Consider the following 27457-nt stretch of genomic DNA (forward strand, 5'->3'; position numbering starts at 1 on the left):
TTTATTTTAATTTACCAATATGTATATAATATAAATTTAACACATATTATATGTTACGTATGATATTACATTTAAAATAAACAATACCTAGTGAATCTAATTTTTTATTCTGTGAGCCACGAATTTCTTTTTTACGTTTATTAGCATGTTGTAAATTAAAATGAAGTTATTTCCCTTGTTCACTTTAAAATTGCGAACAGGAAGTATCCTCCACGTAATATTTAACAATAAAAACAATAATAACTAATTTTCAAATGTGCACATTATTGATGAGTTGATTTTAAGATATGACGAACTATAAGATTCTTTGAGAATGGAATCAAACATTTTAACAGCAGAGAAATTATTGTTACTTAATTTCATTTCATACTAGCCTACCCGACCCCTGCGCGTTGCCGCGGGGGTAGAAGAAAGCCTGACGAAATATATTAGAAGGATATCACCAATGCATTACCAATCCTATGTTCTTAAACGCGTGTCCTTTTCTAAAACTGTGTTATTTAAATGTAAACAATGCTTGCGCTTGGATAATAATTATCGGAACACGGGTTTTCCTACACTACCGCATGAAAACCTTGAGTGTACATTAATCACTCACCGAAATAATGAGGTAGAACACACTTCGGTGACCACCCATGTGTCAGGGACGTAGAGGGGCGCTCTCAGGAGCCCCCGACCCCCCGATTACACTACCGCATAGGCGCAGCGTACGGCTCATGGCTCCTTAAAACTAACAGGCGCCATCGTGCTCATAGGATAACCCAGCGTGCCAATAGCATCCTGTTAAAGTGACACAAATGAACAGAATTTTTTGCTTTAACACGTAAAAAAATTATTTGACGTGTTTTAAACATCAGTGTGACTGATGCAATATGCTAGCGTTACTAATGGTCTATTATTAGATGCTCGATCTCAATTTCTGACTGGATCGTCTAATAAAAGATGATTATTGCATCAAGGCTCCTCATATTCAAAAAGTTATTTTTTCATCTTTCGCAAGGTGACGAAACTGTACAGGAATTCCTCGCGTTACAAAGTTATTTTTTAGAAGCCTGTTGTTGTTTTACCGCTGAATATAGTAGTACCCCTTACTCGCTATGCAGGACGCTCAATTAACGGATGCCAAGTGCCAACATAGTCGCTCTAAAACTCTGGGCGCCAACCGTGTTTTGACGAAAAGTGTTCCCTACATGGCGCCGCCCATAAGAAACTTTAGGTTTCTTTTTCGCAGAAATATTCTCGGGAGTATTCTCATCTACTCCTTAAAGTTTCATGGCTCTCCGATGAACCGCATCCGAGTTTTATTTTTTATATACCGTGTATAGAGAAAAAATCGCTCACCCCGGGGGCACCGCCCTTGCAATATTAAAAAATATTTTTTTGCAGAACCCTACCATTGAGTGATCTAATCATCTCCCCAAAGTTTTATGGTACAGGGATGAACGGTGTGAAACCGAAATAGACTTTTATTTTTATAAACCGTATATAGAGAAAAAACAAATCGCGCCCTGCTGGGGCGCCACCCCTGCGAATTTGAAAATGTTTTTAGCGCAGAAACCTCCCCAGGAGTATTCTCAACATCTTCCCAAAGTTTCATGGCGATCGTGTGAACGGTGTCACGGCAATTCACTATTATTGTTTTTATATACGGTATATAGAGAAAAATCGCACCCTCCCGTGGCGCCACCCTTGTGAAGTTAAACATGATTTTTTTACAGAACCCTTCCTTAAAGTGTTCTAATGAACTCACCAAAGTTTGATAGCGATCACATAACTGGTGTCAAAATAAATAAAAAATCGAATTTTATTTTTATATACCGTATATAGAGAAAACAAATCGCGCCCTGCCGGGGCGCCACTCCTGCGAATTTGAAATATTTTTTTTCGCAGAAACTTCCCCAGGAATATTCACAACAACTTCCCAAAGTTTCACGGCGATGTGATAAGAGGTGAAGTAATGCATAAAGGACAAACAAACAGACAGACAGACAAACACACATACATTGCTTTTTATATATATAGATGTATGGCGTGTCATAGGAAGATTACATAGAGTTGAGTTTACCTGCGTTTATTATTTCTTCCAGACTTTTTCTCCGGCGGGGGTGGCACTTGACATTTTCGGGGGGGGGGGGGGGGGGGGGGTTGAGGCGGACACAGGTAGATGTATATGTATTAAATTCCATTTTGCTCGAGGGGGCGGTAGACTTTCTTCGGGGTGGGGGGGGGGGGGCGTAATACCAAACTTATCTCTTAGGTTGGTGTCTCCGGCTAAAGAGCCTCATCTGTCTGGGGGTCCGAACCACGCCCTCACCAACCATCCAGTCGTCGATGCACCGCAACATCTTAGCAATCGTGCATCCAACACTTTAACACCCCCCAACCTTGCACCGACACATCTTAGCAATCATGCATCCTACACTTTAACACCCCCTAACCATGCACCGACACATCTTAGCAATCATGCATCCTACACTTTAACACCCCCTAACCATGCACCGACACATCTTAGCAATCATGCATCCTACACTTTAACACCCCCTAACCATGCACCGACACATCTTAGCAATCATGCATCCTACACTTTAACACCCCCCAACCTTGCACCGACACATCTTAGCAACCAATAATCCAACCCTTCCCTCCCCCCCCCCCCCCAACTATTTAGACATCCACATCGTCGCAGCGCCATATCTTAGCAACCAATTCTATAACCATTCAGACATCCACATCTATGCACTGCCTTATCTAAGCAACCAGGCAAACAACCCTTTAACCCCACCCACCCCACCAACCATCAAGACACCGAAGATAACTTGACAGATAAATGTACAACACAACTCCAAGAAAATGTCTGTGTTCACCAACCACACATTTTGAAGCACAATGTGAACGTATGGCAGAATTTTGTAATAAAACGCAACTCCCATTCAAAAACATTTCATTTAATAAAACCCAGCGCATCATAAAATATGGGCCTAGCGGCAGAACGCTAGACTGTTAATCAGTTGTATGTAACATAAAGGTCTAACACATACTTTATTTAAATTTTGAATTCTAGGTCTCGAGTTCAAATAGGCCTACGGGCTCAAATCAGTAGAACGTCCCGAACCCACCTGCTCTGAAAAGTATTTAACATGTGCTAGGGAAAGTAAAGGCGGCTGGACATAGTGCTGAGCACACTATCCTCATATGCCGAGGTCAAAGAAACAGATGAAAACTAGACTTGCCTTTTGGACAGTCAGGTTCCAGAAGGGGACCTACTACGTATCTTAAAGGTCGGAGTTAGTTTCCCTAACGCAATTTTTAGTTGACAGTTTAAAGCTTGTTTAAAGAATCATACATTACATTTTTAATGGTGAAAAACAAACTATACGTTGGTTTTTTTCAACTATTTTTTTCGATACACTACAAATAATTTCGGTTGGGTTATTGGAAAGAAACGAAATACAATAACAAGATAAATAGTGGTATCAAAATAGTATCTACCGTTGTAAATTATATGGTTAACTGTTTAAAATACAAGACAAGACCACATTGGTAGCTGTAATCGGGTTTCAATAATATCACGTAGTTAGAGTAAGTAGGGTTTACTGTAAAATTTACTGTAATGTTCGGTGATTACCATCGCGTGTCGTGTCGAAGGCGACATCATTATCGATAGAGATTGATCGATTTTATAAGTGTGATCATACATTGTTAGGCTACGTCAACACCACAAACAAAAGACGGAAAATTGTGGCGTTTTTCTTGTCATTTGAAACGTGATCTAAAGATAAGATATTTTAAATGTACGAATACAGTTTTAAAAAATCCGATGTAGTTACTGTAGCTTGTTGCCCATTTATGTATAGTTTGTTAAATTTTGAAATAACGTAATGCATTTTGTATGACTAAGAAAAAGGTAAAACTGGTGAGGTCAACTATAATTACTTCTGCTGGCTATAGGGGCATGAGAGTAATGTGTGGGCAGTTAGTGGGTTGAAGGTGTGAGGGCTAAGTTGTGGGGTTGAAGTTGCGAGGGTTCAAGTTGCTAGAGTTGAAGTTTAAATCCCCTGTAAGCTACGTGGTCTAGTTGAAAGGTAGGATATTGAAACAAGTTGACTGGTAAGGTTTTGTATATCTAGCTTGTGAGTGTGTATGGGACGGCGTAGCCTAAGCTGTAGAGCGTTAGACTACTAACCCGAAATTCTTGAGTTCGAATCCTGAGTCCTTGTTAGCATGTATGTGTATTTACAGGTAGGCTTCATACAGGTTCTTAATCGGGTATGTATATGGGGGTTAGGTACTACTGTAAACATACTGGAGGGAGAAAGTACCTAGATGTTAAATGAATATAAAAAATAATTATTTGATTAGTAAGATACAGTTTTCAAGTCTTAAGTTTTTATAAGTGAATACCTCTGTTATTAGTTACGAGCCGACCCTCGGCGTATCATACGCCAATATTTAGTTGTTTTTTTTTCTACTTTTCAGTCATTCATAATGTGTGAATTCGACAGTATCAACGCTGCCACTGAAAATATTTGCTTTAAACCACTATCAGTAGGCCGTTAAGGACGATACCCCCCCCCCCCACCCTCCTTTCCCCCAACCCCAACCCCTACCCTAACCCCCCCCCCCCCCCCCCCCCACCCCAGTGAAAGCAGCCTCCTCTTAGTTACCTCTCCTAAGTTTAAAATAGTTTCAAACTAAATTATTTGCCCCTAATAGGCGTCACTAAACCTGGCTCTAGATTGTAAACATTTAGCGTGAACCACAGCTCACCAGACCATGTGGGGGTGGGGGTGGTTGCGATATGCCTAGAGAGGAAGAGAGGGGACTGCTAGGCGCGCTTACAACTTGTTTTCTAGCGTCTCCAAGAAGAGAATTATATATATAGATTATTTTTGTAGATTTTTAAAGAATCGTCCCAGTACTAGAAAATAAAATTATTCTTCACTAATGGCCTTTTAATTCGAACATATAAAGATTTACATTTTAACATAGGGAACATCAATTCATTTCTAATTTCCGAAACCACCAATCGGTGTTGTAAGTCTCTCTCACTTAAAATCCAAAATCTCGTTAGCCAGGGAGAGTTATAAATTTTCTAATTTTTTAACTCTATTCCCATTAATTTAAAAAAAAACATGGCGGCTATTTGTTTCTAGATCTAGGCCTCGCTTCAAGATTTTAAATAATGAGAGTATTCAAAATACAACAATAATAAAAACAGTGTTTACTAATAATAAAATCAAACTAGTAAGTAGTACCGATACACCTAGGTTATTAGTATTATAATAATATTGTAAATATGTTTAGGATAACTTGGTACGGATGCGAATAAATAATAAAAACCAATCGCTTCTTTAAAAATAATCACAATTTGATAACGTGGGGTATATTTTTCGTTAAGCTAGACTACATCGTGTAGTTTATTGCTATCATAGTTTACAAGTTTAAATAATTTAAATATACCGGAAATAATATTTGTTTTTTTTTACCGAATTGATAAAAATATTAATATTTTTTTCGAGATATACTAGCTGGCAAGTACGAGTAGTTGGTGACCTACTTACAAGCCCCAATTTACTCGTCCTCTTGGTAGATCAAAGATTACTCAACGTTTTCGTCAAAATCGTTGTTATGAAAAATCACTACACTTTTTTTATAACTTCCAAACCGAAATACCTCACTGTCACGTGGTTTTGTTTTTCCACAATCTAAATTTAATGTGTCGATGTGTAGCTATGCCCAATAGAAATTCTGATATGATTTTTGGGATGAGTTTTAAACTGAATTCAAAATTTAATTTTAATCAACAACTACATCGAAATTAAAATATTGGTCAGGCAATTAACTATAATATTAAGAGACAACAAATAACAATCCTATCTCATCAAATAATTAAATTCATTAAGTTTTTTGTTGTTGTTTTTTTCATTAGTTTATCTTCTATATTCTACCGCAATGTAAAACAAAAAGACTTGCTAACTTTAATAAAACAAGTGAAAACTAATCATTTAGTACATAGATGTGAATAATATTCTCATATTCTTATTAATTATTAAATACTTAAAAAAAACTATTTATATCGAGAAATCTGACTGGAGGGGGGGGGGGGGTTGGGGATAGAAAGATTTCAAGTTTTACGTAACCCTGCTCTAGTTAATTGACACGTCAACACCTTCTTCTATTATTTCAATTTTTTCTCACTTTAAAAATCTCATGTTCTAAAAGTGCAATGTGACCCCTTTCCAAGACGTTTCAATTATTTTAAAACGAAAAAAAATTGTTTAAAAAACCAATAGCTTACGCAATGAAACCGTTTAAAACTATTCATGTCTGATATCTTGACTTTAGCCTAATTGGTGTTAATTAAATCATCATCAGTTAATTCGACGATTCCCACGTTTCTTTGTTTGATAGGTTTAGGTGAACCATTAAAAGCTATTAATAACAACCAATCATCATCCGAATGGCAGTCACGTGATAAGATAACCTAATATTGTATTAAACCAGGTTTGTTTGATCAGAATGATCCATTAACCTTTCATCATTCTATTAGATCAACTCATGAAAGAAAGCGATACGATTGAAGAACAGATGATTACTTTTTCAATTACCCATGAATCGTAATAGTATCAAATGTACATATTACATTATTAGGGAAGTAGGCTTAAGTACGTCACCAAGTAGATATAAGTACGCCACTAAGTAGATATAAGTACAACACCAAGTAGATATAAGTACCCCACAGACAGACAAAGTCTGTTTCATGTCACATATTTCAATGTAAATAATTTATCTTATCTTCTTCCTCGTGTGCTAGAAATGTTCCCGTGTTTGAAATAATTGTCTCAGAGACTCGTAGGAAACAGATAATGTAGGAGTTTAAATATGGCTATCTCGCCTCTGGGGCGGGATCAAAGGGGTATGAAGGGGGGAAGTGTAGGTACTGCAAAGGTGTATGTACTACACATGTGTATGTACTACAAACGTGTATGCACTACAAATGTGTATGCACTACAAAGGTGTATGTACTACAAAGGTGTATGTACTACAAAGGTGTATGTACTGAAAGGTGTATGTAATGAAAGGTGTATATAGTATAAAAATGTATGTTCTATAAGGTGTAAGTACTAGAAAGCTGTATGTACTAAAATGTGTATATACGAGAAACGTGTATGTAGTATAAAAGTGTATAGTGCGGCGTGGCCTAGCGGTAGAGAGCTAGACTGCTATCCCGAGAGTCTCGAGTTCGAATCAGGTTCACATCAGTGGAACGTCCCTGAGTTCACCCAGCTGATGGCTGGGCATAGTGCTGACCACACTATCCCTGCATATGCCAGGGTATCTGAATCAGATGAACTCTGCTACATCTGCCCCATGTGCCTTCGGTACGAACAGGATTAAGAAGAAGAAGTATAAAAGTGTAAATACTATAAAAGTGTATATACTATAAACGTGTATATACTATAAAAGTGTATATACTATAAAAGTGTATATACTATAAAAGTGTATATACTATAAAAGTGTATATACTATAAAAGTGTTTATACTATAAAAGTGTATATACTATGAAGTCGTATGTACTAAGAACGTGTATATACATTAAAAGTGTATGTACTATCAGGTTGTATGTACTATGAAGGCGTATGTACTATAAAGGTGTATGTGCTTAAAAGTTGTACGTAATAGGGTGTTCTATGAACTAGAAAGTTGTATGTACTATAAATACTATAAGAAAAGACATGTTATCGACTTGATTGCGTCAAAACAAATTTGAACATTTTGCCGTTGTTGTTTTTTTTAGCTCAAAATATTTGACTTGGGTGATTTCATTTACTTTCAATTTTGTTTTCGAAAATATAGCCCTAGGTTAGGTCCTATCCATGTTATAATATTGATTGGAAATAATTTACTCCTAATCATTGCAACTTTTCTGATTTAAAATTATTAAAAGCTCAACTTCTTGTGACAAGAGAATTAGTTTTAAAGACAATTGCGATTTACGAATCTCTTCTGTTATGTTTCATTGGGTAAATTCCGGGTTGTTTTCCGTTCGATACAATAGACTTAACCAAGCTTTTTAGTTCTGAAATTGCCTGAGGGAATGCAGGCGTAACTATAAATATATGCTAGCGTTAGTTTAAATAGGGTAGAAATAATTAGATATTTTATATTAAACTCTGTAGCATAATGTAATATTAAATAGATTTGTTGTTTAATATAAAAGTTAGTATATAGTTTTATTTAAATGTGGTATTCCAATATAAAATTTAGTAGGCCTATATAGTTTATTTTAAATCTTGTGTTCTTATATTCTATTCCCAAAGACACAGCCCAACAATGAACTTCAGTATCGGCTTCAGCAACAAGACTTCCTTCAGCTTTCCTGGCTTCGCCTTTGCCATCAAGGTCCCAACTCTTGACAACTACCTGTACACTATCTTGATCACCGTAACAGTACAGACATGCAATTTAATTGTAGCCGTATTCGGAATCGGAGCGAATTCCGTAAACATCATCATCTTCGCTAAACAAGGTTTCCAGGAGCGGGTGAACATCAGTTTAATGGGGTTGGCAGTGTCGGATCTGCTGTCGCTTGTAGCGGTGGTGGCGCCGTCGGTGTTGGAATACACGGTCCGGCCGTTTTTTGAAGACTCGTTTCACTCGCAGAAGATTTATTACCTGACCACGACGACGATGCACCAAGTGTTTGTGAGGGTGACGAGCCTGATCACCGCGTTCATCACGCTAGAGAGGTGCCTCTGCATCACACTGCCCCTGCAGGTAAAGAACATCTTCACCAGGAAAAGCGTCACCTGCTTTATCATCTCCACTTACTTTATCGGAATCGCCAGCGTCGCGCCTATCTACTACACGACTTATCTAGAGTGGGTGTATTTTCAAGAATCAAACCATTCATACCTAACCTTAACCTTCACAAAAGACCGCGATATAGTCGATTATTATACTTTTATTTTCGGAAACCTATTGCTATCAATCTCGTCTTTGTTATTCGTCGCTACTAGCACTGCTTTTCTTATCAAAGGGCTACAAAATGCCGGGAAAATGCTAATCAACGAGAACTCGATTAATGACAAAAACAACGTCATATCGAGAAAGAAGCTGAGGATTATAAAAATGACAACGAGCATGGCGATAATTTTCATCATCACTTTCACACCCTCTATCGTCTTCAACGTTTGGACGTTGTCAGACGTGAATTTTAACATTGGCGGGATGAACCGGAAGTTGTATGAGGCGGCCTTCGCGTTTGCCTTCCTGCTGGAGTCTTTGAATTCCAGCGTCCTGATATTCTCCTACTACAACCTGAGCTCCAGGTACAAGGAGATTTTCTCCAGTTTTTTCAGCCTGATCTTTCACCTGGTGCATGAGTTGCACCACAAGCTACATGATGTGGGGCACCAGAGGTTATAAGGGGCACACTTCTACACTGCCAGGCGAAAATATTTTATGTTTACTTTTTATACACAAGATTTATACAATAAACTGAACGCACTATCACTAGTTCTGCCGGAAATGTTTTTGGTTTTTTTGCCAAATATCCCAGTTGAAACTTTTGAAAATAAATTAATACAACTTATAAAGGTTAACTTTCTACATTCACAGTTGCAAATATTTTGTGTTTACTTTACTTTTTACACTCGATTCATAACATAAACTGTACAAAACTATCACTAGAAGTTCTGCCGGAAATTTCTTTGCAAAATATCCCAGTTGAAAGTTGCATGCAGGCGTAAGAAAACTTGATTGTTTGAAAATAAATGAACACAACTTATAAAGTTTAACTTTCTACATTCACAAATATTTTGCAAATATTTTGTGTTTACGTTTTTTTTACACAAGACTGATAACATAAATGGTACAAAATATTTCGATACAAGTTCCACAGGAAATTTGTTTGCAGAATATCTTAGTTCAAAGTGGCAAACATAAGTAAAAACCTTGAAATTTTGAAATAAATTAACACCTTTTTCAAAAATTGGACCATAGAGAACTGAAGATTCTAGAAAAACGATAATTTTAATGTATTCAATTTAAAGTTTACTGTCTTACACCAGAACTCCCTGACTCCAAATAAAATGCTAAAATAAGAGAAGAAGAAAAGAATTCTTCGCTTCTAAATATTTTTTTAAAGCATAAAAATGTTCAAATGTGTTTTGATCAAACGCAGACATTTATCGTTTACTTCACCACATGCTTAAAAATAGCAACCATGAAAGTATGTTTAAATAATTCAAAACACTATAGCACACTGAACATGTTATTTCTATCTTCAATAAATTATTAGCAACAACATCTAAAACGTTCTCTATACTGCGCTGTGTAAAGTGGGTAATTACAAATCCATTAATATTGTTTATGAGAAAAACTGAATCTTTGTTTTGAGTGAAATCAGTTTAAAATAAATGTATTTCTGATGCATATTATACAAAAATATACATCAAACTATAGTATGTTAGCAAAAAAGTGTATAAATAGTTAATTTAGATATCGCTGAAATAAACGTTAAAACAAGCTCATCAAGAAGGCTTTTCACTTCTTTTTAACGAAGCTCGTCGTGCGTTCGACTTTGGGATTTATCAAATCCCACTTTTCGTACAGTGACAAAATGGTCTTAACTGTGGTTTGACTTGTTGCATGCAATCAGCAGACTCACCGTAACGGTTAATCCGGCTAATCTGCCAGTCACTGACCACAAGGCTATCAGACGGCACCAAGTGCTTGACCGTCGCCTCGTAGATGCCGTCGTTTGGCGAGGTCCTGAAGGTCACTTGGTAGAACTGGAATAAACTGGCGGGGTCAGGTCCAGGTTGGTTAGACGTACCACCGTGTGTGGTGTATTGAAGTATATTGAAAACTTCCGCTAATATCAGCAGCGGACACAATTTCCGAACACTTTTTGTCTGATTGTTTATGTGTGTAACAACCTCGATAGAAAACCGTGTTAATAAATCACGATTTGAAACGTCTCGAAAATCTACGCATGCGCAAAAATGGTGGTCAATTTGAACGCTAGCGCAAGTTCTTGTAATAGGGATCTCTCTAAACAAGCTGGTCCCCCTATTTTTGGAATGATCTTTTAGCGGACCATGTACATTTAACATTTGGTGGAATGTCTCATACACGTCAAACGGGGTGACTAGCTTATGTAAATTATTTTTGAAATTTAGAAATTGTTTAGGATATTTATCGTAGAATGAATGTGGGAATCTGAAAGAAAAATATGGCAGTCTTTCTTCTAACTTCCCTTGTGGGGTTCTTCTAACTTCTTCATAGCGTGTGCCATGGTCTGACATCAGGATCATGATGGTGTGGTCTAGTATTCCACTTGTGTTCAGGTACTTTAAAAAATTCAGCAGGTCTTCGTCCATCTGAAATTAATTCATATACGTGGGAGAAAGGTAAAATCCATGTTGTCGACATTAAACTATTTATTTTAACAGATAATGTCCACGATTTGTTAAACGTGTTTTAAAACAGAATGTAATTCATGTTGTAAAATCCACGCTTACTGCATTGGTGTCTTCATACTATATGAAAATGTTTTAATGAATACTGTAAAACCAAAGTTGGAATCACTCAAGGTATACCACCAGCCTGTTGTGGGTGGGGTGGGGGGAAGGGGTTTGGATGTCATTCAGGTACCAAATCCTGTTCTAGCACCTAATCCCAAATATAGAAACGGCATGAGAAAACTGAAACGATAAAACCCACATCATTTGAAGCCCTACCTTCTTCATTTCATTATTGTTTTTATGACTGAACTCAGAATGGAACCCAAACACAAACTTTGGTTTCCTCCCGTACATCTTGAAAACATCCTTAAACCAGTTCAGGAACCGGATGTGAAGTGGCTCCGACCCAACACAGTACGGCAGAAAATGTTTGTACATCGACTCTGCTGCTATGAAGTACGGTCGCATCGAGTGGTCAGTTGGGGTAGAGTTAAATCCTACCAGCCGCATCTGGAAAGAAAGAAGAAGATTGTAGTACAAAATACTTTCAAGATAGTTTTAAGCAAAATGTAATTTCGATACGAAATTATTTTAATTACAGTCAAGTCGTTAACCTCATCATCTATATCTTTCTGAGCACATGACAAATGGGACATATGAAATAGAGTTTATCTTTTTAATGACCTCGGTATATGTAGAGATAGTTTGGTCACAACTCTGCCTAGCCGCACTAGATTTCTTTTACATGAGTCAGGCACCCATCAGAGCTGGGTGGGCTTAGGGGCGTTCTACGGACTCGAGTCGGAGATACGAACAAGAGACTTACGGGTTAGCTATCGTGTGCTTTACCATCCGACCTGCGCCGTTTGTATAGTTTATGGACTATGCAAATAAAACGAATGTATAGCCGGTTTGACTTTTTATCCACAGTTCTCTATTTTTCCGACTTTGGGTTACCAATTTCAAAGATATTGTCTGATTGCAGTGTCAAACATTCGGGGCATTTACTTCCAGATTTTCTGGGGCAGAATTTCCTAGTGCCTTTAGTGTTGAAAGGTAACAGACAGAATGTTTCCTGTAATGTCATCACAAACTGTTGGTGTTGAACACATCCTCGTAAAAGCAATAAAACATAATAACACAAACATTTGGATCCGCACGTGTTGCCAAACAGAAACAACATACACATTTGAACACATCTCCTTGTTGTTAATCAGAAACAACATACACATTTGGACACATCTCCTTGTTGCTAATCAGAAACAACATACACATTTGGACCCATCTCCTTGTTGCTAATCAGAAACAACATACACATTTGGACCCATCTCCTTGTTGCTAATCAGAAACAACATACACATTTGGATACATCTCCTTGTTGCTAATCAGAAACAACATACACATTTGGACACATCTCCTTGTTGCTAATTAGAAACAACATACACATTTGGACCCATCTCCGTGTGCCCAACCAGAAACCATAAATTGTTTCTTATGGACACACCTGGAAGGTGCCAAGAAAAGCCATGTCCTCTCCCCAGGCCGTGACGTATCCAGCAGACTTGAAACTCTTCCAGATAAAAGGGAAGTCATCCACATGGCTGGCATAGGGGTCGTCCCATCTGGCAGAGTACAGGTCCTTTAGGGACTGGCCCGTCAACAGGGGCAGGAGATTCTGTTTGAAAATAAAGTAGGTGTCAAATTGAAAACTGCAATAGCTTAAGCAGGTGATGTCTATACACTAATGTTTGTTGTTTCAGAAAGAAAAAGTTCATTAATTGTTTTTTCTCAAAATGAGACTAACATTGATGGTTGCGTCGCCGACGATGTTGTAGCCTGTCAGCTCCATCCCCTCCAGATCTCTGGTGTAGAACTCTCTGGATTTGGGCAGATTTCTCAGCCAGGCCATTCTAGACATGGAGTCAAAACCTGCGGAGTCAAGGAGTCAGTTCTATTAGAAAGTCCTGCGGAGTCAAGGAGTCAGTCCTATTAACATAAAATGGGGGGGGGGGAGTCGAGTTAGCCTGGTGTTGTCTGAGATACAACTGTATACGTCTGACAGTAAAATGTTAAGAAGGTACACATTTCAGCTGTTGCAAGCGACTTGTTGGGGAAATCTTCAGGCAAAGAATATGAGTAAAATCTTTAAACTACATTGTGTTGTTTATATTAAAATGTGTAACTTAATTAATTTAAAATTATTTTATAACACAACCGACATACACTTTGATCAGTAAATTAAATGTTTGAACAGACCTACTGTAAGCTTACCAAACATAAGCACATCATGACCCAGTGTTTCGACCCCTGAGTCTGTACAACTTACCAAACATGAACACGTCATAGCCCATGGTTACGACCCCTGGGTCAGCACGACGGAACCTGGAGTGGAGCGATTCCTTGTAAGCCACGCCCACATGGATGTTATGATAGCGGTGGTTGGATACAGATTTACAACCTACCTGGATAATCAGTTTTTTTTTTCAAACGAGGAAGTTTTTAAAATGCCATTATACTGATAGGGGGGGGGGGGCATTCTATACCTCAATAACTAAAAGTAAACTTTGATAAATGTATCAATATTTACAAAACATAACGTTTTCAATTAAAGGTGAGCTGTAATCTATGTTTATTTTTTTTTTAGAAAGCAGTAATGATAAAACAAAAACTTGATTTTTTTGTTAAAGATTTGAAAACGCTTTGTACTCCAACTTTTTAATGAAAATAGTAACAGCAAACTATGCTCAATACTTTATATGTACAATGATCCGCTTAGAACTTATAAGCAACTGACCTGTTTTCATAAAGAAATAAACTCCAGAACGAGAGTAAAAGGAATGCAACACAAACTCTACCTTAAAGAAATCTGACGTGATCGGAGAGCCGTCTTTGATGTCTTCTATCAGCTCGCCCTCCATGACGTCAAAGTCTGTCTCACCTCTCTCCACAGACACGTAATCACAGGTGATGTCGCCATACCTGGCCAGAGATTTCCTGGAAATTCTGAAAGTTCCGTTGTCTACATAGACCCAGTTGTCATCGGCCTTGGAGCAGTTGACAGGATGGACACTGTGGTCAGGTTTGTTAAGAAATTAACAGTGATAAGTATTGGTATGACTACACTCATTAAATAGTAATGATTCTTCTTTACACCTAGCGATCCATTGGGTACATGAAGTTGAATTCATATGTTTCTTGATCTCGATTGAATTGTGTGGTCAGCTTTTTGCCCTGCCTCCTTGACTTTCCTTTACATACGTTGGGTGGACTTATGAACGTCCTACAATCACAGGTTCAAACTCTAAACCTTCAGGCTAGATGCCAAACGCTTGACCACTCGACCACGCCTTCCCATGACTAAATGTATTATTATAGTACTATATATTCTCCATCCATACATATCTTGGCATTAGGCACCTCAAGCTTTATTTTTTAGTCCATCAACTCTAAAAAGCTATAAAAATAATTTTAACTGTCATAGCATACGGCTTCGGATATTTGGTAATTACAACTGGGTACCAAGAAAGATGACTTTTAAACACACAATAGTTCAAGAAATGTAATTATAGACACAGACAGGTTAAACTATAAAGTTAAAAAAGCAAGGAGTAGAAAGAGTGGTGATGTGTACTGCATGCTGTGTGTGAACACACCCTTACTAATGGGTTGTATGACATTTTCGAGGCCGGGTGTGTTGACGTGTATGTTGTTGTACGAGGGTAACAAGGGAAGCGACTGGTCGAGTGACAGCAAGTGTCTGAGGGAGGTGTGTAACAGTTGATGTGTGTAGCAGTTGACGTTTTGCACTGAGAACTGGAAAATAGTTGACATTTGACCCTTATGATTTACCTATACCTTCACGTGTGTCTGATAATCATGTATGCAATACGCCCTCACATGAAGGTAAGTTAAATAAAAAGTAAATTTCCTCTATCAGACTTATGATCCACAGGGCAGATTAAGTAGAGTTCATTATTACGTTTCTTCAATTCGCCAAATGTAGGGATAGTGTGGCCAGAGCTATGCCCAGCAATCTTTACTTTACCTAGAGTAAGTCAGATACGTCTGAAAGCCTCAACTCGAGCTCTATCACATCACCTCGACGTACCATACAAAAGTCAATGGTTATTTATTTGAAAAATTATCACTACAAAATTTATAAACTAAAATCACTGACCACTTACAAGTAATCGAAGGGTAGAACTTGTGGATCACATGGATCCAGCTGTGGATGTTGACACACCTGTCCATCCATTGTCTTCCTGGATGAGTTCATCTCAGTCAACCTGTCGTAGCTCTCTGTAACCTGGCCACCTTGTGACCTTAAATAGATACGTATTTTTAATCCTGATGTAAGAACTCAATGAAATCAATTTAAAGCAATTCTTTTTACAAAATAAGAACTTTGTTACTCGAATACTATTTTTGGACCCGTTTTAAACATTTCAAAACCCATCTGTCTCCAAACCTAGAAAATTCCCTAGATCATAGGGGGCGATAATGCTGGAGATAGTACAGTCTATTTAAATGGGTCTAAAATAAATTCTCAAAAGACTCTTGCCCGAATGCCAATTGCCAAAAACCATTTTCCAGAATAGAAACTTGCCCGAATGCAACAAACGACCCAATGGACACTTGCCCAAATGGGACAAATTCCGAATTGCCACAAGCCGAATGGCCGTTTGCCCGAAGAAAATATTAATATTATATATTATTACCAAGTAGACATTTTTAATAAATTAGAATTTGACATTTTGGTAATCAACTCATAAGTTCTGCATCCTGACAAGCAATAAATAAAGTGTACGAGCTGACCCGCGACGTAGCACGCTATTTACTTATTTTATTTCCTATGTTTCAGTAATTCATAATATGTGAATTAGGGGTCATCCATAAATGACGTCACTCTTTTTTGGACGATTTTTACCTCCCCTCCTCCCCTCCGTCACACGTCGTCACAAAAAGTCAGACCCCCCCCCCTAAAATGACGTCACACATCAGCCTACAACCCCCCCCCTCAAAATTGCAGTTGATTTTTTTTTAAAAACATCGATATTTTTCCAAAATCTTGTCTGAAATATGTCAAAATATAGTATTTTAATCAATTCCTATTATAATTTATTAAAACTGTTTTCTAAAAAGCTAAATAATGTCTAAAATTCGTTTTCTAACATTTCTTATCTATAAAGCAAAAGTGTGACGTTGCACCATCTGAACCCCCCCCCTCCCCCTCATCACACATCGTCACAAAATTACCGACCCCCCCTCCCCCCTACGATTGTGATGTCATTTATGGATGACCCCTTAGACACTACCAATGCTGCGACTGAAAATATTTTGCTTTAAAACACTATCAGTACCTAGTGAAGGACGATTATCCTCACCATCACCTACACCCCCCCCCCCCCCCCCTGCCCCTTGAAAGCAGCCGTCCGTGACGACAGTTTAAAGACGACAATGAAAATATCAAGCAGAACTTGTTATTACCTCCCCTTAGTAACAAATCGTTTAAAAACTAAATTATCTGCCCCTAATAGCCGTCACTAATTCGACCAGGCTCGACGATTGTAAACAGCTCACCAGACTGGTGCGGGGGAGTGGTAGCGATATGGTCTGTTGACCTTACGTGGTGGTGGTGTCCCGCATTATAAATATAGATACAGTTCTTTGTCCGCGTATGGTTCGACTTCTTGAAGTTTCAATCAATAAATCTTTCTGATTCATTATTGTAATACACACAACTATAAGCATTATAAAAAATATAAATATATGATATTTACAGAAGCAAGGAGTGGGGAGTTGTAAGACTTTGTGTTTTCCAATAGAGATGTATTAGGGAATTTCTGGGGGAGACGTATTTATAATTTTTTTTTTATTCTTTGTCTGTTTTACGGGCATTAATATACGACAAAATACCTCACCACTCTATGAACCAACAAGAAAACGGCACCGTGTCTGACAAAACGTTAAATATCTCTGATCTCAGTGCCTAGATAACCCCTCTCCTTCCTATTTAAGACTCCCCCTTTCTTGACCCCCATTCCCAAGAAACAGTACCTCCTCTGACAGAACGTTAAAGGTCCCAGAACTCTTGTATCATCACCAAACTTCTGGTACTCTGTGGCGTGGTCTTCAACTAAAACTTGGATCACGTGATTGGCCGACACCATCACCACTAGCACCACCAGCATCTGTATCCGGTATTTCTTGAACTTTCTCGAACAGATCTTCATGTTACAACTCCTTCAGACGTTGTCGTAATGAGGACTCACGTTAAAAAAAAGTCTGAACCTTGTTATTAAAACACCGGCACATTTACTATAGCCATGTTAAACTTGACTTCCGTGGTGTATTTTGTTCTGGTCTTTAGATCTACAGCCAGACATTTAAGCTAAGACCAATGTAAATCTAAGTAAAAAATCCTACTGTTTACGCCATATTAAAATGTAATTTTTTAATTAATATATGTACATCAACTCACGGTACTATAAATAAGTTGTAAGTAAAATGTCAAACCATGTCAAACAATTACGATTTAGAAGGATTTATTTTCCTGATTAAAGTAATACGGATAGTTCGATTATCACTAGAACTATGTGCAAAATTATTTTGATATTTTAGTGTGAAAGATTTCGTAATGATCATTGTTTTAAAATGGTGTGCAAAATATTGTTTCTAGTTCTTTGAAGATAAATCTGTACAACTTCAAAACCAATTCGCTAAATTTGTTTTTCTCCATCGGCGACGGTTATTTCCGTTAAACTTAAAGCTGTTCGAAACTATTTAAGGCCAATCATTCATTCTTCAATTCGTTAAAACGCAAATCTTTAATATTGATTACTTCAAATCTTTATTTCAGCTATATGTTTTAACCTAGATCTATTAAGTAAAAAATATTGATCAGTTGCGTTGTTGCGTTAGATTGTAAAGTAAACATTGAGGTTTTTTTAATGTTAGCAATATGAGAAAATGTATATTTTACACTTCCTGTTCAGGTATTCTAAATGGCACTTGATAGTTTTTCTACAACGATGTACCCATATATTTGCCTGTACTCCTTATCTTCTGTTTCAAAATACCCAACATCTTTCGTTAGCAACCCATTTTCGAGTGCTTCCTTTAACAAACATTTAAATTTTCAAATAAAAAATAGTCGCAATTTATTTTACTGGAACACGTTTATTGTATATAAATATAAATGTTGTATGATATATATATATATATATATATATATATATATATATATATATATATATATATATATATATATATATATATATATATATATATATATACATATATATATATATACACACACACATATATAAATATATATATATATATATATATATATATATATATATATATATATATATATATATATATATATATATATATATATATATATATATATATATATATATATTATAAACTTCACATCAAATGTATGTAACAATATATAATCAATGAAAATAAATGTATACTACTTTCCAACTAAAAAACCATCGACATTTTAATTTTAAAGAATGTCTCAAATACGTCTAGACACAATCACACTGACAAAAACTACACAATTTATTCTATATATTCTCAACACATTGTCATGTATTCTATGTATTCTATAACACTAATTTGTCCTTCCTTCACCAGTTTGAAAATGTCCCACTCTCATTTCATCTTTTCACTACAACTATTTTGTTTTTTTTTACCTGTCTGCAGCAAAACGCATGGTAAAATGTGAAAAAATCCTCTAATTTTTATTACAGTATCATGTATTCCCATTATTCTTACAGAAACAAAATTGTCTTAAAAATGGAAACGTTTGTTCTATGCAAGCCGCGGCATCACCGTAACGGTTAATCCGGCTAATCTGCCAGTCACTGACCACAAGAGTATCAGACGGCACCAAGTGCTTGACCGTCGCCTCGTAGACGCCGTCGTTTGGCGAGGTTCTGAAGGTCACTTGGTAAAACTGGAATAAACTGGCGGGGTCAGGTTCATGTTGGTTAGACGTACCACCGTGTGTGGTGTACTTAAATATGTTGATGACTTCAGCTAAACTGAGAATAGAGCACAGATTACGGACTTTATTAGTCTGGTTATTGATGTAAGCGACGACCTCATTGGATAGACGGTTTAGCATAGACTCGTTCTTGACTTCTTTAAGGTTCGCGCATGAGCAGAAGTGTGGCTTGACCTCAACGTCAGCGCACGTTCTCGTTTTGGGGATCACTCTAAACAAGCTGGTCCCCCTGTTTTTGGAATGATCCACTGGTGGACCACGAACGTTTAACATGTGGTGGAATGTCTCATACACGTCAAAAGGGGTGACCAGCCTAGGTCTGTTATTTTTAAAATTTAGAAATTCTTCAGGAAATGATTTTTTGAACGACGGTGGGAACCGGAATGAAAAATATGGCAGTCGTTCCTCAAGCTTCCCTTGTGGAGTTCCTCTAATCTGGTCGATTCTTGCCCCGTGGTCAGACATAAGGATCAGGATTGTGTGGTCAAGGTAACCGCTGGTGTTGAGGTACTTTAGATAAGTCAGTAGATCATCGTCCATCTAAATGCAAACAAAATGAGCAGGCGGAACTTACGTGGATTGTAATGAGAATTTTAAAAAATGATACATCTACTATGAGAATGAGAACGAAATAACGATGAGATTTAAAATGTGAAGAATGAAAAGGAAAATAAGATATGAACTATGATTTCTCGAGTTCATTGTAATCAAGGAAAGTAAAGCCAGCTGCGCATATGTGGTCAATAAAACGTATGAGCTCTACTCCATATGTTTTATGAATCATCGGATATGTTACATTTACCATACACGTATACGACTACTTAAGAGTTTTTTTTTTTTTATAAAATGTGACAGTTATTAATAAAAGCAAATCGCCTTTCAAGGGCAGGGATTAACTGGTTGTGACCAAAAGGGGTGGAGAAATTAAAAAGGAGCCCCCAACCCCAGATCGAAATTTTAATTGTGCGTTTTTTCTCCTTTAAACCTTGAATTTTACGTATGGGCATGAAGGAATGGTAAAATAGTAACAATTAAAAACGAACAAAAAAACTCATAGAATTATTACAGCATCGTTATGGGGGCCTACAAAGATGTATTTCCTGGGGGCCCATTGGGATTTTTCCCGGCAGACCGGCGGGCCAGTCCACCTCTGTTGAAGGTCCCCATACCTTGATATTCTACTTACTTGAATCAACTAGAAACTTCTTCAAAATTTAGTTTGTGTACTACAAACTAATATTACTATGTAGTAATATCAACTCACTCTATTATCCTTAAATTTAAGCTAGCCTACATTTAGCTTTAACTCTAAACTCGTATAGCTATGTTACTACCCTCTACCAAAGACCACCTGATATAGAATCTTGAGTCCGAGAGTGATGTGTAATGTTAACATCAATACCTTCTTCATCTGGTTGTTATTGTCGTGGCTGAACTCCGCATGGAACCCAAACACAAACTTTGGTTTCCTTCCGTACATCTTGAACACATCCTTGAACCAGTTCAGGAACCGGATGTGACGTGGCTCTGACCCAACACAGTACGGCAGAAAATTTGCATACATTGATTCCGCAGCGACGTAGTAGGGTCGCATCGAGTGGTCAGTTGGGGTGGAGTTGAATCCCACCAGTCGCATCTGAAGGGTAGGAAAACAAAACAGATGGCCAATATTCAACAGTTAATCAGCATTGATAGTTTGACAAAACGTATTATATTTATCAACATGTATGATGAGCAGAGTTTCTTCCAGGCATCTCTTCGGGGGGGGGGGGGGGTACTAAGCCCCCCCGAAAAAATTTTACCGCCCCCCCCCCCCCCCCGAACGGAATGAAATTTATATAATTTATATAGAAAATATATACTTTTAAGGGGATATGCTATGTTTTTTTCTATTTTTTACAGTTTAAGATCTAAAGCCTTTTGAATACTTTTATCATATTTGGCATATAAAAGTAAATATTAAACAGCAAAAAAAAGGGTCGAAAACAATTTTGGTTGTCATGGAAACCCAAAAAACCTCCGCCATTTTGAATTTTTCGGTACTTTTAAAAATACTAAGGCTTTTTTATTTATGCACCTGTAGCAATCAAATTTAAACTGCTTATATTTCAGTATATATTAAAACTTTTGTCACGACAACTTTTAGAAATAATTACTAGTAAGAATTTTACAAGGTCTAAAAAATCGTACCCTTTTTAGTATTCAAAAGTTTCAAAATGTGCATATTAATTACCAAATACTTTTTTTCTATGAAAGCAATCACAATTCCCTCGTGACAAAAGTTGTATTTTTGCATCAAGAACAGTTACTGAAAATATGGTTGGCATTGTTTAATAAATAAAAAAGTAGTAGGCTTTTTAGTGTTAAAAACCTGCGAGCTGAGAAAAACAGCCAAAAGTAATGAAAAGTAGGTCAGGAAAGTACCATATCTGTGTAAACTGCAAAGCCGATTGTAAGCTTTGGGTGTTTCCGAGATGTAGGAAATTAAGTTTATTAAATACATGAGAAATGCAGCTTTCCAATTATGTCAAATACAATATAATGACAGATATAAAACTTTTCATAGAGAGCTTGTTAGATTGGGGAAAATTGATTATTTTTTAATTAATAGGGACATAAAAATCGAAATTCAAACACATAAAATATTTTTTTCTCTTTAAAGTTATTATTTTCTTTATACAAAAATGGACAAAGTATCCAAAAGTGCAAGAAACCCATCATGACGAAAAACAAGAAATTTTGTGATTTTTTCCGCGCATATCCCCTTAACAGTGTCCGCCCCCCCCCCCCCCCGAAGAAAATAGTCTGGAAGAAACACTGATGATGAGTCCAAAATGTCAAATAATTAGTGGAGCTGATATGTATGTACTTTTTGGAAAATGTACAAGTAATAGCAATGTTCATTTTCGCCAAGAAAATAGAAATGGGGAAAACTACGACAGCATTGATATGCCGTATTGTTCAATTTGACAATTTTGTTGTTGCATTTTTAAGAGCAGTTTCTGAAGCCATAATATCTACTCCCAGGGCGTTTGGTGTTTTTGTATGTAATTCTTTCTCTCAAATTGACAACATTATATCGACCTTCGCTAAGTACAAATTATCTTTTTTCCCCATCACAACTATTCAAAATTGAAAAACAAATGAAAACTGACAAACTTAAAAATCTTTAAAATATAGACAGTGTACCAAACTTTAATATGGCCATAAAGTTTGTAAGGTATGGAACATGAAAAGACCCTTTTTTAAAAGTGGACCAATGTTTGTAATATCAAAAAATATCTCTCTTTGATGTTTCCCTTTCATTTTAAATGGCTTTGTGTAAAGTTATTAATAAACATATCCACTACTCGACTTCTGAAAAGGTGATATGCATTGTCGTTCTTGTATCTTGTTGATTATTCTAAAAAAACAGTTCAAGGCTGGATCGATCCTAACCTGGAAGGTGCCACCATAAGCCTTATCCTCGCCCCAGGCCGTGACGTATCCAGCAGACTTGAAGCTCTTCCAGATAAAAGGGAAGTCATCCACATGGCTGGCATAGGGGTCGTCCCACCTGGCAGAGTACAGGTCCTTTAGAGACTGGCCCGTCAACAGGGGCAGGAGGTTCTGTCGATAGAAATTCTCGGATTCAAACTCAAGTCGTTTAACTCAACTATTTGCTGGCAGACCGGCAAGCTATGTCGTAGGCCAATGTCGGTTTTTTTTTAATTTTTAAATTATGCTCATAGTGTTTAATTTTCTCCCCGTAGCCTTCGTTTAATTAGAGTCAAATTGTCGTTAAGTGTAAGAGACTAGTCATTGTTTTAACAAGGATTGACGGAACAATATTATAAACACTACAGTTGCATATTTTTTGATACAATATCCCTGAATTGATAAAAACAAAAGTACATTGTAAAAAAATATATTTTACTGCTGATAGTTCTAGCTCTATTGAGGGTTGTGATTGTAAGAGTGCTTTTTTAATAAATACCACATTTAAAAAATATGTATATCTAATATATCATTCAGCTAATAGCTTATATTGCAAATAGAATAGCAGGTTTGTTAAATAGTGATTTACTAAGTAACTAATATATAACTTCTCAATTTTAATTTTATTTATTCTAATTAATACCATTTTAATTTGGTAAAAAAAGTTAAGTAAAGATCCGTTTTAGTCCTAGCGAGAGTTAATATGTTACTTGACCTCGACATATGAAGGGATAATGTGGTCTGAACTTTGCTCAGCCGCCTTTACTTTCCCTTTTGATTGAGTACCCACTAGAGCTGGATGACTCAGGGAAGTTCTACTAACTTGGATCCTGATTCGAACTCGAGACTTTCGTGATACCAGCCTAGCGCTCTACCGCTTAGACCACGCCGTCTCATTATTTAATCATGGAGCAAGGACTAACGTTAACTGTAGCGTCCCCGACAATGTTGTAGCCTGTCAGCTCCATCCCCTTCAGATCTCTGGTGTAGAACTCTCTGGATTTGGGCAGATTTCTCAGCCAGGCCATTCTAGACATGGAGTCGAAACCTGCAGAGTCAAGGAATCAGTGCTATCAACAAAACCTGTGGAGTCAAGGAGTCAGTTCTATTAGCGAAATCTGGGGCGTCAAGAAGTCAGTTCTATATAAACACATGCAAAAATGTCAATAGGCAGCTATAGTTTCTTATTTGATTCAATCAAACTATATTAAGGCTTTTATCGTCCTAATATTAGTATGTCGAACTACACTTGATGAGATTGAAGAAGATGTGTAGATCGATTTAATATGTGAAAGTTAAACGAGGGTCTACCCAACTTACCAAACATGAACACGCCATAGCCCATAGTTTCGACCTCTGAGTCAGTATAACTTACCAAATATGAACACGTCATAGCCCATTGTTTTGACCCCTGAGTCAGTATAACTTACCAAACATGAACACGTCATAGCCCATTGTTTTGACACCTGAGTCAGTATAACTTACCAAACATGAACACGTCATAGCCCATAATTTCGACCCCTGAGTCATTACAACTTACCAAATATGAACACGTCATAGCCCATTGTTTTGACACCTGAGTCAGTATAACTTACCAAACATGAACACGTCATAGCCCATTGTTTCGACCCCTGGGTCAGCACGACGGAACCTGGAGTGGAGCGATTCCTTGTAAGCCACGCCCACATGGATGTTACGATAGCGGTGTTTGGATACAGATTTACAGGCTACCTAGAGAAATACATTTGTAAATCGAGTGTAGTAAATGGGGGTCAATTGGTTGATGGTGTATATTTGTTAGTGAAAGGGATAAATGTGTTCATGTGTACTTGACCACCCGTGGGTTGCCTTTCTTGGATTTATTGACTTTAGACAGCTGTTGTCGTTCGTAAGTTTTCGAAATAGTAGCAGCGAAATGGTCTTGAAACAAGCTGCTCCTAGTCTTACTTAAGTGATTGCTAGTAAGTAGCTAGATTTTTTTTTGTATTTACGTAGAGTAATATGTAGTTTATTATGCCTTAGTGTATCACGACATGTTCAGTGGCGTAGCGAGGTCGGGTGTCACCCGGTGCGGCACGCAATGGTGTCACTCCCCAGAGGCGTAGCGACCCTTCCACGGGGACAAACTTTCAAATTTTCGATTTGCACCCCCATTTTTCTCCATATATTTTGCTATTTTTTGCCTTGGTGTCACCCCCCTAAATGGTGTCACCCGGTGCGGTGGTTAAATATAAAACATTTTCTTTTAAATTATAATAATAAGTTTTTAAATACTCGGATTTAATTAATAATCCTTAACTTTATTTATCAATGATACATTTAATATCTAATTTGATAGCAACTTAGATATTCTTGCGTTGTCTTCAGAGTCAATTATATCAGAATCTGATAAATTTTAATCAAAAACGAAATAGCTGTACAAAAAGTGGGTCGAGAAGATAAACTTATTAAACCTGTGTCATACCATTACCTTAAAGAAATCTGACGTGATCGGAGAGCCGTCTTTGATGTCTTCTATCAGCTCGCCCTCCATCACGTCAAAGTCTGTCTCACCTCTCTCCACAGACACGTAATCACAGGTGATGTCGCCATACCTGGCCAGAGCTTTCCTGGAAATTCTGAAAGTTCCGTTGTCTACATACACCCAGTTGTCATCGGCCTTGGAACAGTTGACAGGATGGACGCTGTGGTAAGTACAAAGTAATCGAGAAATTTTTAAAATATAGCAGTTTTTAAAATAAACTAGACCAGAGGCGTAGCGAGGGGGGGGGGGGGGTGCGGACCGCACCGGGTGACACCATTTAGGTGGGGTGACACCAAGGCAAAAAATAGCAAAATATATAGAGAAAAACTTGAGGGGGGTGCAAATCGAAAGTTTGAGTGGGGGGGGGGGGTGTAAATCGAAAGTTTGAGGGGGGGGAGGTGCAAATCGAAAATTTGTCCCAGGGAAGGGTCGCTACGCCTCTGGGGGGTGACACCCGACCTCGCTACGCCACTGAACTAGACTACAGCATTCGTCTGATCCACAATGTAACCACATTATTAAATATATGGAACTAGGCGGCGTTCGATAAAAACATTCAGTCAGATAGAATCGTGATGTGACTATCATTGTTTTGAAGGTACCTTTTTTACAAATACTGTAAAACTGTCATAAGTTACGTTAAAGAAATAATTCACTCTAAATCTGGACAAAACTAACGAATTTTAAGTAATAACTTAAGCCCTGCAAACTGGGGAAAATGTGTGATAGATTTTAACAAATGAATAAAAAAACCTGTAAAACTGATCAAACAATTGAGTTTGACTTTAAAAAATCAACCACCCACTGACCACTTACAAGTAATCGAAGGGTAGAACTTGTGGATCACATGGATCCAGCTGTGGATGTTGACACACCTGTCCATCCATTGTCTTCCTGGATGAGTTCATCTCAGTCAACCTGTCGTAGCTCGCTGTAGCCTGGCCACCTTGTAACCTTAATATATAGTCCACACGGAGATTAATGAAGAAACTCGTACACTATTTGTACACTATTCTAAAAAAAAATGACCTTCCCGCCCCTGACTCTATATGACCCGGCACAGTGAAACGTTACCTCCTCTAATAGACCCCCCCCCCCCCAGTCCAAAACACCCCCCCCCCCCTCAAGAAAAAACGTTACCTCTTATAAAAAACCACTTCCACAGAAAAACATTAACTTATCTGACCCCCACACCCCTAACACCATGTGCCCCCCCCCCCCCCACAACACAGAAAAAGGTTAACTCTTCTGACAGAGCCCTCCCACTATGTCCCCCCCCCCATCCCTAACATCATGTGCAAACCCCCCCCCCCCCCACACACACAGAAAAACATTCCCCTTCCCCTATTAGAAAGGATTACCTCATTTGACAGACCCCACCACTATATGACCCCCAATAAGAATATATTAACTCCATTGACAGGGCCCTCTCACAATCTGACTATGTAACACACACCCCACCCCCCAATTAGAAAACATTACCTCCTCTGACAGACCCCCTCTCCACTATGTGACGCCCCCCCCCCCCCCCTTCAACAGAAAAACATTACCTCCTCTGACAGAAGGTTAAAGGCTCCTGTACCCTGGTATCAGCCCCAGCCATCTGGTACTGTGTGGCGTGGTCCTCCACCAACAGGTGGATGTAGTGGTTGACCAGGGCAAGCACCCCCACAAGTCCTAGCACCTTCGTTCTGTAGCTCTTCAATATCTTTACACTGACTCTCATTACAGCGACTCTCATTACAGCGCTTGTACCAGCACCCCCACAAGTCCTAGCACCTTCGTTCTGTAGCTCTTCAATATCTTTACACTGACTCTCATTACAGTGCCTCTATAATGTACCCCTGCTTGAGTGTATAGCCACACCCAGCTTCTATTACATACGCTCTATATTTCACATGTGAGACCAGGTCTTAAAAAGGAAATAAATAGTTGGTCGATAGTACACTGTCTGACTAACTT

General features: G+C 37.8%; 3 protein-coding genes across 3 annotated transcripts; 1 reads left to right on the forward strand and 2 right to left on the reverse strand.

The window, feature by feature from the left end:
- Positions 1 to 3857: 3857 nt before the first annotated feature.
- LOC131957928 (uncharacterized) lies at positions 3858 to 9429 on the forward strand. Its single transcript, XM_059322779.1, has 2 exons — positions 3858 to 3904; positions 8322 to 9429. The coding sequence occupies exon 2, from the start codon at positions 8335 to 8337 to the stop codon at positions 9427 to 9429; it is 1095 nt and encodes a 364-aa protein (XP_059178762.1). The 5' UTR covers positions 3858 to 3904; positions 8322 to 8334.
- A 1166-nt stretch (positions 9430 to 10595) lies between these two features.
- LOC131957926 (uncharacterized) lies at positions 10596 to 17704 on the reverse strand. Its single transcript, XM_059322776.1, has 10 exons — positions 17529 to 17704; positions 15656 to 15793; positions 14327 to 14540; positions 13798 to 13933; positions 13276 to 13400; positions 12976 to 13146; positions 12071 to 12103; positions 11748 to 11981; positions 11140 to 11387; positions 10596 to 10806 (listed from the first exon to the last, which is right to left on the reverse strand). Exons 1-10 carry the CDS (start codon positions 17702 to 17704, stop codon positions 10596 to 10598), a joined length of 1686 nt encoding a protein of 561 aa, XP_059178759.1.
- Positions 17705 to 18988: 1284 nt separating this feature from the next.
- LOC131957927 (uncharacterized) lies at positions 18989 to 24316 on the reverse strand. Its single transcript, XM_059322777.1, has 5 exons — positions 24292 to 24316; positions 23895 to 24019; positions 22933 to 23103; positions 20897 to 21130; positions 18989 to 20034 (listed from the first exon to the last, which is right to left on the reverse strand). The coding sequence occupies exons 1-5, from the start codon at positions 24314 to 24316 to the stop codon at positions 19240 to 19242; spliced, it is 1350 nt and encodes a 449-aa protein (XP_059178760.1). The 3' UTR covers positions 18989 to 19239.
- Positions 24317 to 27457: the final 3141 nt, after the last annotated feature.

The sequence above is a fragment of the Physella acuta genome, unplaced genomic scaffold, assembly GCF_028476545.2.
Source record: "Physella acuta isolate Inbredline_101_S28 unplaced genomic scaffold, ASM2847654v3 ptg001278l, whole genome shotgun sequence".
In the NCBI taxonomy this organism is placed as follows: Eukaryota; Metazoa; Mollusca; class Gastropoda; family Physidae; genus Physella; species Physella acuta.

Excerpts from the sequence above, each read along its gene's own strand:
- LOC131957928 (XM_059322779.1), top strand. The coding sequence starts at position 8,335 with ATGAACTTCAGTATCGGCTTCAGCAACAAGACTTCCTTCAGCTTTCCT.
- LOC131957927 (XM_059322777.1), bottom strand. The coding sequence starts at position 24,316 with ATGGGCTATGGCGTGTTCATGTTTG. Across the intron at positions 23,104-23,894 it reads TCGGGGACGCTACAGTTAAC|AACCTCCTGCCCCTGTTGAC; the intron begins GTTAGTCCTTGC and ends TTCTATCGACAG. Across the intron at positions 21,131-22,932 it reads CTTATGGTGGCACCTTCCAG|ATGCGACTGGTGGGATTCAA; the intron begins GTTAGGATCGAT and ends CCTACCCTTCAG.
- LOC131957926 (XM_059322776.1), bottom strand. The coding sequence starts at position 17,704 with ATGAAGATCTGTTCGAGAAAGTTCAAGAAATACCGGATACAGATGCTG. Across the intron at positions 11,982-12,070 it reads ATGAGGTTAACGACTTGACT|ATGCGGCTGGTAGGATTTAA; the intron begins GTAATTAAAATA and ends CTTTCTTTCCAG. Across the intron at positions 10,807-11,139 it reads CTAGTCACCCCGTTTGACGT|TTTATTCCAGTTCTACCAAG; the intron begins GTATGAGACATT and ends TGACCCCGCCAG.